Source organism: Protopterus annectens, chromosome 2.part0, assembly GCF_019279795.1.
Source record: "Protopterus annectens isolate FY-2018-M chromosome 2.part0, PAN1.0, whole genome shotgun sequence".
Taxonomy (NCBI): Eukaryota; Metazoa; Chordata; order Ceratodontiformes; family Protopteridae; genus Protopterus; species Protopterus annectens.
The window spans coordinates 826,406,920-826,420,983 of NC_056728.1; the positions used below are offsets into that span (position 1 = coordinate 826,406,920).

The 14,064-nt window shown below is 43.5% G+C and overlaps 1 protein-coding gene across 1 annotated transcript in view; it reads right to left on the bottom strand.

The window, feature by feature from the left end:
• The window catches only part of RFX3 (regulatory factor X3), a 1,639,608-nt gene that overhangs the window by 740,462 nt on the left and 885,082 nt on the right, over nt 1-14,064 (bottom strand). The window contains exon 6 of the mRNA XM_044061098.1: nt 10,768-10,842. Coding sequence (XP_043917033.1) covers nt 10,768-10,842 — 75 coding nt within the window. The remainder of the gene's footprint in view (nt 1-10,767; nt 10,843-14,064) is intronic.

Sequence of the window (14,064 nt, forward strand, 5' to 3'; positions counted from 1 at the left end):
GGGTCCAAAAGGTTTCTGCTTAATTGGTCTTCCAGGGAGTTGAGAGAGCCTGGTAGGTATTGTGCTAACAGGTGTATTTGCATGGAAGAGGCTGTGAGCCAAAGGGCCAGGGCCAGCCTGCACAGAGGTAGGGAGTGAGTCCCTCCCTGCTTGTTGATGTACCACATCACAGTGGTGTTATCAGTTATGATCAGGAGAACTCCTGGAGAGAGAAGGGGTTTGAAAGCCATCAAGTTGTGCTGCACAGCCATCATCTCTTTTTGACTGATGTGCAGGGGGATTTGCTGTGGGCTCCATTGGCCCTGTATGCACCTGCCGTCCCAGGTGTGCACCTCAAGTGTAGTCCGATGCATCTGTGGTGCGGGTCTGGGAGGCAGGGTGTGGGGAGAAGGGTAGTCCCTTGTTGTGGGAGCATGCTGTTGCCCACCAAAGAAATTCCTTTCTGAGGCAAGGAATTATAGGTAGAAGAGTTTCCAGGTCTTGAGAGTGTTGACACCAAAGGCTCTTTAGGTACCATTAAAGTTTTCTCATATGCAGTCTGGCATATAGAATGAGTATGCACAATGCCATGAACCCCAGAGCTTGCAGGATTTTTCTTGCAGAAAGCTGGGGCCTGGTGGCCAGTTGAGAGAAGTAGGCTGACAGGAAAATTTGTTTCTCTGGTGTAAGGTATGCAATCTGGGATGCTGTGTCCAGACTTGGTCCCAGGAAGATTATCCTTTGGGTGGGCACCTGTTTTGATTTCTTTTCGTTGATTGTGTACCCGTGGGAGGTTAGTAGACTCTTTACAAAGACCAGGTGTTTGGCCTCAATAAGGCAGTCGTATAAGTAGGGGTAAATTTGAATATTTATTTGTCTGCAAAAGGCAATGGCTGGAGACAGGCATTTTGTGAAATCTCTGGTAGTAGAAGATAAGCCAAAGGGAAGTGCACAGAATTGAAAGTGTTGAGATCCTGCCCTGAAGCGGAGATATTTTCTGCATGATTCCCTGACAGGAATGTGGAGGTAGGCCTCTTTTAGACCTAGGGTGGCTAGCCAAGTGTCCTGGGAGAGCATGGGTAGCAGCTGCTGGAGGGTGAGCATTTTGAACTTTGGGATCACCAGGAAGCTGTTTCGAATGGATAGTTCGAGGATGGGGTGCCAGCTGCCCTCTTTTCTGGGCACCAGAAAAGTCTGGAGTAGAAGCCTTGGCCTATCTGTTCTGCAGGAAAGTGCTCTACTGCCCTCAAAAAGAGCAGGGAATGTATTTGCTTTTGGGCCTCTGCCCACTGATTTGGCAGTAGATCTGGGAATCTTTTTGGGGTTGGAAAGGTGTGGACGGAGAATTTGTATCCCTGAGACACAATGTTCCAAACCCATTGGTCCTTTGTAATGGTGGCCCAGGTGCTTGAGTGAAAGGAGAGTTTTCCGCCTAGGGGTAAGTTAAGGTGGGTAGAGGGGAGGTTGGGAGGAGGTGAGTCATTGTGAGTTCTTACCATAAGGGGGTAGCTTAGAACTCCCTGGTTTTGAAGTGGAAGTAGTCCACTGCTTAGATCTCTGCATTCCCTGGGGCTGCTGTCTGGAGGGGTCTGTTTCCACATGTCCTAGGCTGGGCCTGTTTACTCGGAGCAGGAAAGGACTAGTGCTTGGAGAGAAAATGCCTGCTGAACCTAGGGGGCTGGACTTGTAAGAAATCTTTAACTGTTTGCATAGATTTTGTTTTTTCTTCCATCTTTTTTAAGACCTCTTCTGTCTTAGTGCCAAATAAGTTATCTTTGTGCAAGGGTGCATCCAGCAATTTAGATTTGACATGGTCTATCAGGGGTTGTTCCTTAAGCCATGCATGTTATCTAATGACAGATTCAGTGACTGCTGCCCTGCAAGAAGCTTCTAGGGCATCAAAACCACAGTGCACGGTGTGTTTAGTTACTTAACTTGCAGAATGCATTAAGTCTTGTAAATCTAGATTCTGCCCAAGCTGGAAAGGAGGACATTTTTTGTTTACAGAGTTCCAAGGTATATTGATGATATTTAAGCATATGGAACTGACAATTTCTTAGTGCCCTGATAGCAAGAGTAGCTGAGGTATACACTTTTTTATCCCATATGTCCAATGCCCGGGAATCCCTTTCTGAGGGGGTGATATTAGGGGGTGATATTCTTAGAAGAGATTGCTTTAATCCCTTTTGGCCCTTGAGAAATGACCTCAGGGTCAGCTATTGGATTTTTAAAAAGATATTTGTGTGAATCAGGGACTCTGTAGTACCTGTCTGGTTTTCTGAGAGCAGGAGTTAGGGCATCAGGAGTCAAGCTGGATTCAAGGAAAACATCATCCACCACATCCAGGACTGGGGGGATGGCCAAAGGTCTGTGTTGTGGAAGATCTAGGAATTCCCCGAGTCTCTTTTTAGACTGAGGGTAGTCCTGACTCTCCCATTGGAAATGCTCCCTTAAAGTATGCAGGGTTTCCCAAAAGGAAAAATCCTTTGGCAGAGAGGCTGAAGGAATGGATTCCTCTGCATCAGAATCCTCATAAGTGGAGAGGGGCTGCATGTCTTCATAGTCAGATGCATCAGATTCATCTGACTCTTGTTCAGACAAAACTACTGGGGACAGATCTCTTGTCCTTTTTGAAGGGATAGCTTGGCTTTCCCTGATCAGCATGATAAGGTTTTCTGCCATTTTATGCATTTGAGAGTGAGGCAAGGTAGCAGGTGCCTGAGAGTGGGTAGTCGGTTTCTTGGGTGTGGTTTGAACCCAGGATCTAAGGAACTCAGTTGTTTTTGAAAGAATGGTAGTCGCGAAAGAAGACATCGGTTTGTGTCGAGATTTGAAGGTGCAAAGGACTTCCTTGGAAGCCGGTGCCTGCTCAGCGGCTCCGGACACATCCAAGGTAGAGACGACTGCAGGATCCTTAGACAAAGAAGAGTTCTGCAGCATACCAGACTCTGAAAGGGTCACAGTAGCAGCCTTCGAATCAACTGAAGCAGGCATCAGGGGCTGCAAAAGCGCCTCACTGAGTACCGGAGGACTGACGACTAGCTTAATGGAAGCGTTGTCGGAAGGTCTGGACCTGTGCGGCCTGTCTCTGTCTTTATCTTTACGTTTTTTTGGAAGATTTGCTGTCAGATGGCTTACCGAAGCCATATCAGAATTCGAGGATTGTAAATGAAAATATCTGACTACAATAAGGGTCCAACGATAGATAGTTCTGGTGTTAAACAAAGCACATAAGCAACAACGGGGGACGTCATGGTCTAGGCCTAGGCAAGTGATGCAGTATGACTGGAAGTCTCGGTGTGGTATTTGCTTTCCACAGGCGAGACAATTATTAACTTTTTCTGACATCGGTTAATGCAAGAAAAAAGGATCCCCAACAGGGTACTTAGCTTTAGAAGACTTCAACTTCAATTCGGAAACGAAAACTCAGGTAGTGGCCGAATGGCACTCATGCAAACTGCTTCTGCTTTGGGCTCCATGGCAAGAAAGACTGATGTAATGGTGTCAGCTGCCTTACTTTATACCACTGACGACCTGCCGTCAGTCCTCAAGCGAGAGCAACCAATGCAGAAATACTAAGTCTCTGGTATTCGGGCCGGCCGAGGGCTACCCTGGCAGGGATAACCCAAATGTGATGACTGCAACAGTGAATACACTCGAACATCTACATTTATGGTAAGTGCACACAACTGTACTTTCCTTCATTCCCAAGGTGGTTAATGACCTTTCCTTGAATCAGGCTATACACCTGCCTACCTTCCTTCCTAACCCATAGGGAGATAGTGAGAGAGTCCTTCATTTCCTAGACGTTCACAGACAGCTCAGATTTTATTTGCATAAAACCAGACCTTTTCACAAATCAGACCAACTGTTTGTCTCCTTTCACCCCAGGGCTCTGGGGAAAGCGGTGAGCAAACAGACAATTTCATCCTGGATTTCCAGGGTTATTTCTTTTTGCTACTCACACCATGGAAAGACCTTGCACGGCAATGTCAAGGCCCATTCCACAAGAGCTATGGCCTCTTCTGGAGCCTTTTTTAAAGGCCTAGACACTAATTCTATTCTGGAGGCAGCTACTTGGTTCACTGTACACACCTTCACCAGACACTACAAACTGGATCATATCTCCAAGGCCAGGGCAGGGTTTGCCATGGCTATCCTGCATGGATTCCTGGAGTGCTCTTCCAGGCCACCTTCTAGTCAATAGTGAGCTGTGGTACTCACCCACTAGTAGAATATTGCAACATTGGAATAGAAGGACATAGGAAAGTTGTGTAAAATCTTACCATAATGATAAAACAGAAAAGGGGTGTAGCCATAAGGGCTTGAAGCTCTGAGACCTTTCTGGCCGATGTCAAAGCTACTAGAAGTACAGTTTTCCATGTGCAAATCTTTAAGAAGGCCTTGTCAGCTGGTTCAAAGGGCACCAGAGTGAGTTTTTCTAACACACAATTAAAATTCCCTGGAAGGAGAAGATGTATTCCTGGGAGGTCTTAGGTGCATAACACCCTTGAGGAAAAGTTTGGCTGGGAGTCTGGATGCAAGCAAAGGGTCCATAGCCAGGCAGGCAGAGAAGGCAGACAGTTGTGCTTTTAAGGAGGACTAGGACACACCTGACTGTAAGAGTTCACACAGGTGAGACAGAATCAGGGGAGTATCACTGTCCAGTGGATTCATCAGTCTTTTATGACACCAGGTAGAAAACTTTTTCCATTTGGAGAGATACGATTTTCTTGTGTTGGGTTTTCTGGCCTCCTGCATGACTGAAAGCATGTCCTGTGAAGATCTTTAGGCGGCCCTGCTGGAGTTAAGGTAGGAAGCCCTGCAGGGCAAGGAGGATTGCTCTCATTTCCTTGACATTTATGTGCTCTTGTTTGTGTCTATCTGTCCACAAACCTTGCACTATCCTTGGACCCAGAGTTGTCCCCCAGCCCAGAGCTGAGGCATCTGTATGCATGGTCTGGGAGGGGGAAGGCATTTGTAGGGGTAGACCCAGATTCTGGGATACCTGAGCTAACCAAAATTTCAATTCTTGGTGAACACAGGGGAGGAGTGGGACCCTGAACTCGAGAGGATGGGAGTACTGGAGCCACACAGAGTGAAGGTACCATTGAAATTTCCTCATGTGTAACCTCACTAGGGGTTGCATGAGGATAGTGGCTGCCATGTATCCTAGTAGTCTCAGGAATTGTCTTGCAGTCAATTCTGATGAATGAAGGACAGAGAGAAGGTGGTGGGAAAGAGATACCAGTTTTTCCCCTGGAAGGGAGGCCATCATGATGTCTGTCCTGATTCTGCATCCCAGGAAGACAATTTCCTGTGCAGGATCGAGTTTGGACTTTGGGAAATTCATCAGGAACCCTAGAGACTGCAGCAGGAGCAGGAGGTCTTTCGTGTGATGAAGGAGGGTTTCTCTGTCTGCTGCCTGAATTAAGAGGTCTTCTAGGTACGAGAATATTTGTATTCCCTTGGTCCTGCAGTAGCCAATCACTGGAGCCAGGCATTTTGTGAATACCCTTGGGGCAGTGGAGAGCCCAAAAGGCAAGACACAGAACTGAAAGTGAGAGGAGCCTGCTAGGAATCTGAGATATTTCCTGAAGGCAGGCTTTATGGGAATGTGAAGATAGGCCTCCTTTATGTCCAGGGTTGCCATGAAGGTCTGAGGAAGAATGAGGGGAAAGAGTGTGGGTAGGGTGATCATCCTGAAGGTGGGGACATTTAAGAAGAGGTTGAGGCGGGAGAGGTCTAAGACAGGTCTCCATGGTCCTTCCTTACTGGGAACAGAAATATTCTGGAGTAGAATCTTTTCCCTTGAGAACGAGGGGGGACTGGTTCTATGGTGCCTTTAAGCAGCAAGTTGTTTATGACCTGATGGAGAAGAGACAGTTGAGATGCAGGTGTTTGTGGCATGGCCAGTCTTGGAAGAGGGGTGATCCAAGTCATAAAGTATGATCAAAACCCACTTGTCTGATGTCACGAGGGACCATGTAGGGAGACAGTGAGAAAGTTGGGTGGACAATGGATGGGAGGGAGGTGGAGGAGGAAGGAGTTGTGGAAGGCAGTCAGACACTGCCTGCCTTGTCAGGAAAGGGAGACCTCTGGCTAGTGGGCTGAGGTGTCCTAGGCTGAGCAGGCTGTCTTCTGGGGGGTCTTCCAGACCTAGGACAGGCTGAAGGCCTGGAGTTCTTTCTTATAAATTGTGTTTTGTCAGGTAGTTCCTCTGGAACTTAGGGATAGGAGAGACTAGGAGATGCTTGAGGCCCTGTAGTGCCTTCCCTTTTTGTTGCAGAGACTTAAAGAGGTCAGCCACTTTAGCACCAAAGAGGGCTGAGCGGTCCAAAGGAGCACCCAGGAGCTTGGCTCTGAAATCATCAGGATGGGGCTGCAGGCACAGCCAGGAATATCTCCTTAACACGGATGCTGATGCACCTGACCTAGCTGAGGCCTCAGCTGCATCATATCCACACTTAAGGGAGTGCTTGTTCACCTGAGAGATCAGCCCCAGCAAGGAAGTCAGGGATGCTTTTGCAGCACAGTCAGAGACATCAATCAACTCCTTGGAGGCTTTGTCCAGCAGAGCAAGAGAATATTTAGACATGTGAGACTGGTAATTTGTTGCCTTAAAAGCCAGGGTGGCAGAAGTGCAAATCTTTTCCCCCCACCTCTCCATAGCCTTGCTATCCTTCTCTGCAGGGATGACAGTGGTGGTAGGAAGGAGTTTGGATGCCCTATCAGTAGAAATGAAGATAGTGGCAGGGTCTACTGGAGGGCACTTGAACAAGAATTTGTCCGAGTCAGGGACCTTGTACAACCTATCTGCCCTATGAGGAGCAGGTGGTTGGGAATCTGGATTAATGGATGCCGTAGCAAATGCATCCAGGAAAGCTGGTTGAACAGGTGGAATTGGTGAAGGGTTTGGAGATTCCATCTGTATGAGATCATAAAATCTCTTTTGCGCCTCAGTCATGTCTGAGCATTCCCACTTGAAGTGGTCTCTCATCAAGTTAACAGTCTCCCTGAAGGTTAAGTCTTCCACTGCAGAGGCTTCGCCAGGAGATCCATACCCCAGGGGGATGAGATCTGGGAAGAGTAAGACAGGGAGTCCTCTGAGGAGTCAGACAACTCCTCCTCTACTAGTTGATTCACAGTCCTTTCAGGGATGGAAGGTCTGGGACTCAGAAGAGGTGGAACAGCAGGAGTAGCTTCAGTGGAAGGCCTAAGGGCCATGAAGGCATTTTATAAACTTAGACTAAACGCCTGCCAATCAGGTAAGGTCTCTGGTGCTGGAGAGAAATGTCTAGTCTTTTGTTTCTTTTTAGAAGGCCTAGCAGGCATCTGGCTTGGTGGTAGGCCTAGGAGTAATTGGTGGGACGGTGCAGGCCAAGTCGAAGCACACATCGAAAGCACTGGTCCCCCCCCCCCGGCGTCTGGAGCAGGTGCCAGTATGTCCTCCCTGAATGGGTTGTCTGCTCTAGACCATGTAGCCTCTTGTAAGGTACCCGCTGTATCTGCTTTGGCAGATGCCGGGTCCTCAACCAAGCTGACGATGGCTACAGGCTGAGGAGCAGAAGAGGGAGGCGCAGTGGAAGTAGCAGGCCACATGGACTTGGCCCTCTTCCTTGGCGGTTCAGAAGGGGCGTCAGAGCTAGCCTTCATACCTAGTGCAATCTGTCTTAAATGCTGATTCTCGAGGTACAAATTAAGAGCCTGTAAATGGTGACGAAGGGTATTGGGGACGAACGATTTGCAGATAATGCAGTTCTTATAATCGTGTCCCCTACCCAAACAGAAAAGACACTGGTCGTGGGTGTCTTTATGGGGAATCTGGCAACCACAGTTACACTTACACTTACCGGACATGAACAAACTATAAACTATACAAAAAGGACTGAAAGAATCCCCAACGGGGTACTTAGCTTTGTTTAGATTCAGATCCGATGTCCACGAGTAGTAGGAACACCCAGTGTATGGCTGGCGGCTGAAAAGTTCTGAGGGCTGGTGCATGCAGATGTCACTTTTATGGGCCATGTTCCAGCAAACATGTCAGATGTCCAATGCACCTAGAGGGACTGAAAATCTTTGGAAGCCTAGCCAGTAGAACTGGAGTGGAAGAAGGGTAAACCCCACTAGTACAATACTGCAACACTGGAATAGAAGGACATCACTTACATCTGTCTTAACATTGGAGTAACCGTAAGCAGTACAACTGACTGGTCAGTTAGGAGGAATGCTGTTTACGCTGTTTAACAGGTTTACCTTTACAATGCTGAATCACAGTGGTGAGATTGCTCATATGAGCAAATCGTAACCACAAAAATCAAAACAGCGACAGTTTTACATGTACGAAAATCAGCAAATCGGAAAGCGGATTTGCAGATTTTCGAACATAAATGTCGAAAAATGAATGTAATGAGGTGTAAAGTAGGGGGCAAGCCCCCTTGCACCCCCCACCCCCCTACTTTAATATTCTAACTCCGAGATCGCAATACAGTGGGGAAAGGGACCATTTTTCGATCCCCACTATAGTGCAATATGCCCTAAAATGTCAACGTGCATTCATTCATTGCACATTCGAACCTTTTTCTGTTCAGCATTTGCAAACTTTGCAAACGGTCTTTCGGACAATTGCTGTTCACCCTTGTGCAATACACACACATGAAGGTAAACCTGTGTAACAACATGCTCACAGGTTTTTAGTGATCACTTGTTTGTGATGTGCTGCTGCTGTTTGTTCAGAAACTACCTACATGTGTACAACATAATAACAGGTTGATTCAGATGTGTAACCCATGCAAATATAACAGCCGCGCACAGTGTAAGCTGCACATGTCCCATTTAGAGGATTCTACACAATGTTTCTGAATATAGTGGTCCATCAAAGCATACACATTCTGATAGAAAACTTTACTCACAAATTAAGAAATTAAAAGCATGCAGAAAAAAAGTTACACATGCATAGGAATTAAAAAAATATTTTAGCTTCAAGCTACTATTACTTTATCTAAAGTGGATATTGACCCACTCCCGCCATTACTTATGTCAAACATTACCTTTCGGAATACTGGTTCAGTCTGCACTTAAAAGAGAGTGTAAAATTAACTTTTAACTAGTACATGCCTTTATAGATTAGTGAGAGCAGTGATGTCTACCATTCTGAGTACTGCACTGTGAGTTGCAAATGGCTATGTTACCAGTTAGACAACGATCAGGAGTTGCACTGCAAGCAGAAATAAAGATGAGCAGACACACAAAGGAAGGCATGCTTCATTAAAAAAAGTTTTTTTTTAATTGTACATCTCTGACGTCTTGGACTGTGTTGGAAAAAATGTGACCAAGCAATACAGTATGTCAGGGAATATACAACTTACTTGTCTAGCTAACTCTTTTATCTGCTACTAACTAGTTACTGCCTGATAAACACTGCCAGTATTAGGCTGGGTGCTGCAGATATCTTACAGCTGTAATGGCATGAGATTACATTACAGACCTACCGCTGTATGACCTGTCACAGTAGCATTCTTAATCTGTGAAAAAGAGGTAGTGTTCTAGGAGCACCAGGCAGCATAGCTAAGAACCTACCAAGGAATGGCACTAACATCGAGGTAATAACTGTTAGACAAAGGGCATGCATGGCGTTACCATTACAAATAGGTATGTAGAGCTGTTAGTAATCAATCCATACTGAAAGCAGGATGCTGTGTGATCCACAGTAGGTTTAGTCACTGGATAGTGTCATTTACCTGCACCTAGTTTGTGCTACAAACCAGTCAGAGATTTGGTTATGCCTTTGATGGTTTGCAGTATGGAAGCATGGTCTGGGTCCATATTTTAAAGTGTCTGAATACACTCAGTGTACAGTGTATACAGAGATCAAAAAAATCCAAACTATGCTGTAGCTTGAATCAGTGATTACTCTGAACCTGATTCCTGATGTTGCATACCAAAAGTGGAAATGCTTAACAATTCAACTGCATCAGAAAAGCAGAACCACTGAAACCAGAGGTATTGTTATCCGCAGTAATCCAAGACTGCCAAAAGCTAGATGGCTTACTACTTATCACACATATACTCACAGAAAATGATAGATTTTAAACTCGGGCCTCCAACATACTTCAACTGTCTACAATTTTGCCTCATATTTTGAGTCTGCTCCCCATAAAATTTGTGGTTTTCTGGAAAAGCAGTCAGAAATGAGGTCACTAAAAAATGACATACATTTGAGTTTCAGACTTCATATCTGTCAGAAAATGCATGCTAACACAAATCAGATTATTCTAGCATATTTCTAAATTGATAACAGCAATATTTAAAATATATCCCTATTTTTGGCCTTTGTCCACCATTATTTTAGGCTTTGTCCAGATTTCGTGAATGAATAGGTTGAGAGGTACAGTCTCCAGCTTCACAGCTCACTGCATTAATCAAACACCTGTATTTGTAGACTGCTACACTTGTGTCATTTTTTTCTTGTCAGACTATTTTATTCCTAAAGGCAAAATCCAAAAATTGACATACTGTTATTGTGAGTGTGTTTTCATCTATATTTACTTTTAAGTCGCAATTAAACTTAAACATGAGGGCTATGAACAACAAATGTTTAAAGGACTCCCAGGACTCCCAATGCAATGACTAATTCCTGAACCTACCTGAACTTTTAACTAGAAGACCTACTGTTACATGCAGTAACAATACACAAAAAGGCAAGAGAAACAGATTAGGTAGCAAGCAAGGGTTCAAAGGCAGACAATAAAGCTTAATATCAGCATAGAAAAAGAAGCAGCAACTTACATGGCTGTTCAGGAGAGAGCTTCTGTGAGTGGACAGACCATCAGACTTTTGCAGCGTCTCAATTGCCATTTCAATCTGATAACAGATGACATTAAAATCAGGGCTCAGAGGCAGGAAAGCAATAAAGAATGGCCACAGAACAATATGCAGACACAAAAGAAATCATTATTTAAGTGCTGACAACAATTATAAATTAAAGCTTACAAAAAAAAAAAAAAAAAAAAAAAGAAATGAATCTATGGTGTACATATGATTTTCTTTTCCACATTGTGAGAACACGGGCACACACACACACACACACACACACACACACACACACACACACACACAGACACACACACGCACGCACGCACACAAACACAGACACTAAAACATACCAGTGCATCACTACTTTTATTTAACATTATTACCAACCAGAATAACAAATAATTCATTCTTAGAAATCTTAATTTAATACACTCTATAAACGAAAGCTTTTCAATTTACAAATGTTTTAAGAAGTTACTTAATGTTTTGTTACAATGTATTTCTTAGCCCTTTTTAAGGCTTGTGCTCTTCTAAAGGTCATCTCCTGCAGCACTTAATTGCTCCCTGTGCTGATGCCTTAGTCAGCAATTAAATACTCTGTTATTTTAGCTTTCTATTTTGTGCGCTTTCCTGCCTGACAGGCCTACAATCATAATCTCGATAATGCACACCCATTCAGGCCAAGAAAGTATGTGTGACTACATGTTGCAAAAGCCAGGGCCATTCCTGTGGTTATCTGAAAAGGCAGTATACATGGAAAACAGACAACAACTTCCATTAAAGACATGAAAAATTTACTGCTTCTGTTGAAACTGAGTGCTTAACAAACTGTGGAGCTGCAAGGATCAAAATGCAGTCCCAGTTTCCAATACTGCACTTCTCTGCTGCCGCAGTTGTAACTCAGTCAGTACAGCTGTACTTTGCAGCATCAATTGAAGATTATAGTTTTCTAATCATTCATTTTCTTGCTGCATTGTCTCTCAGTCTGTATGTATATGTGTGTGTGTATGTGTGTATATACACACACACACACACATATATATATATATATATATATATATATATATGTGTGTGTGTGTGTGTGTGTGTGTACCTTTTTTATTAATTACATTACTTAATTTATGAAAGGAGACATTTGAAGTACAATGCAGAAGCACCCATTGAAATTGAATGTGCATTACCCAGTGACAGCTCTGTCCTACATTAAGTACCATAAAGCATAAGTCCCTGTATAGGAAAAATACATATTTTAGTTGCATGTATTATGTAGTGAAAATGTAGATAATCTTACAACAAAAGAGGAAAACACAAAAGCAAACTGAATAACTCTCCCACAGGAGTGTAAATTTTGCATATATGCAAGACTTAACACTGTTTGCATTTATCCAGACTGTCTGCATCAAGAAGTAACTTTGGTACTTTCTTTTTTGACTCCAAAGCTGTGCACAAATGATGCATCCACACTGTGTAAAATCTGTTTAATCATGCCATCATCATCCTACTACTAAAGGTCCACTTACCAATCTTTATTTTGTCTGTCAAGTTTGTTTCACAGACTTGCATTCCCACTTTGGAAACTTCTCACACCAGATCTGAAGCACCTGTTGTCCCTGGCTGGAGAAGAGGTAAATGGGAGAATGGGAGACGTGGACTGCAAGACATCCGGTCTACCCACCATGGAACCTCCCTTCTTACAACCCCCGGAATAGCAATGTTACAAGATAACACGTGAAGATGACTCCAGACTGACCTCAGCTACCAATAGATTTTTCTTATGTCTAGTCAGGAATATCAATCACAGACATAATGTACTCCAGAATCGTGAGATATTCCCTTGCAGATTACCTGGTGTTGATAAGACAAAAACTCAGGAAGAACTTTGAGAATGGTTCTATATCATCTGGAGGAAGAAAAGCTCTTCCAGGGCAGAATCTAATGAACATCTCAGGAAAGCAATTCTATGAGAAAGGATAAGAGATGATTTCTGAAGGTTCTCTTGAAAACCCAGAGTGAGTAGAAGATTCTGAACACTTACTGAGAACTCCTGACAACAGGAGAAACAGTCTGCAAATATAAGACACTCTACCATATATAAAAAAGTGAATGCCTTGAAGTCTGCAAAAAGTAGTTACTGAAGCCAGACAGACTGCAAATACTCTTAGAGCAGTAGATAGCCCAAAGGATAAGACAAAGAACTAATAATGAAAACCAGGTATAGAAAATGATAAGAAACATTTTATGTGTGTTCCAATGGCAATGTGATGATAGGCATCTTGTAAATCTTGCTTTTCCATGAAAACATTTAAAGGGGCAACAGGTTACACAGAATGAAGGATTAAAATTTTGAACGTTGGGTCCCCTGACAAAATGATTTAGAAAAGAGAGGTCTAGTATGGGCCTCTAAGTCCCTTCACTCTTTGACATCAGAAAATTAATTGAATAAAACCCTATGTCAATCTGGTAGGCAAGCACTGGTTCCATTACTCTCTGTGAAAGCATATAAAGCAAAACTGGAGGAGACAAGTGAAACTTGGTTTACTGGGCAAGAAGGAATCCATTGAAAAGGAGGGAGGAATTCCCATTGCCAAGTGTACCCCGGATGAATTCCTTTCAAAATCCATTTATCTGAAATAATTTGGTGCCACAAAGGAAAATGAAGACTCAGAGAAAGGGAGAGACTGACAGAGTGGGAGGGGGACAGACACTGAATAGGTGAATAGTCCTTGCCTTTGAGAGGCTTTACCTTTATTTTTGGAGTCTACTTGCCACTGCTTTGTAAAATCCTATTTGGAAAAACCTTGCTGTTTGAACTGTTTTATGAAAATGGGGTGAAAGGAAACTTTTTATCTGACTTAAAAAAGGACTGAGAATTTTGGGTTACATCTTGAATCATCTTTCCCCTTTCATTACACTTCTTAAATAAATCAACTGCATAAGCATCAAACAGACATGTTTTGTCTAAGGAAGATTTTGACAATGTAGTCCGAGGCAGTATCAGTAGGGCCACATTACTTAAAAGCATGTTTAATTACATATGAAGCAAACCCTAAAGAAGTAGTCAAAATAATTTTTCACCTCAGAAAAGGGAAGCTTAACAGAGTACTTTTGCATTTTGTAAATGTTCTCAAAGAACAAAAGTAAAAACTTTAACAAATAAGCTTGGCAGTTTAAAATTCTGAATGTTAAAGTTGCAGAAGAATACAAATTCTTCTCAAATTTATCAAAATCTTTCATATCCTTGTTAGAGGGGATGGGATTAGCAGAAGCAGT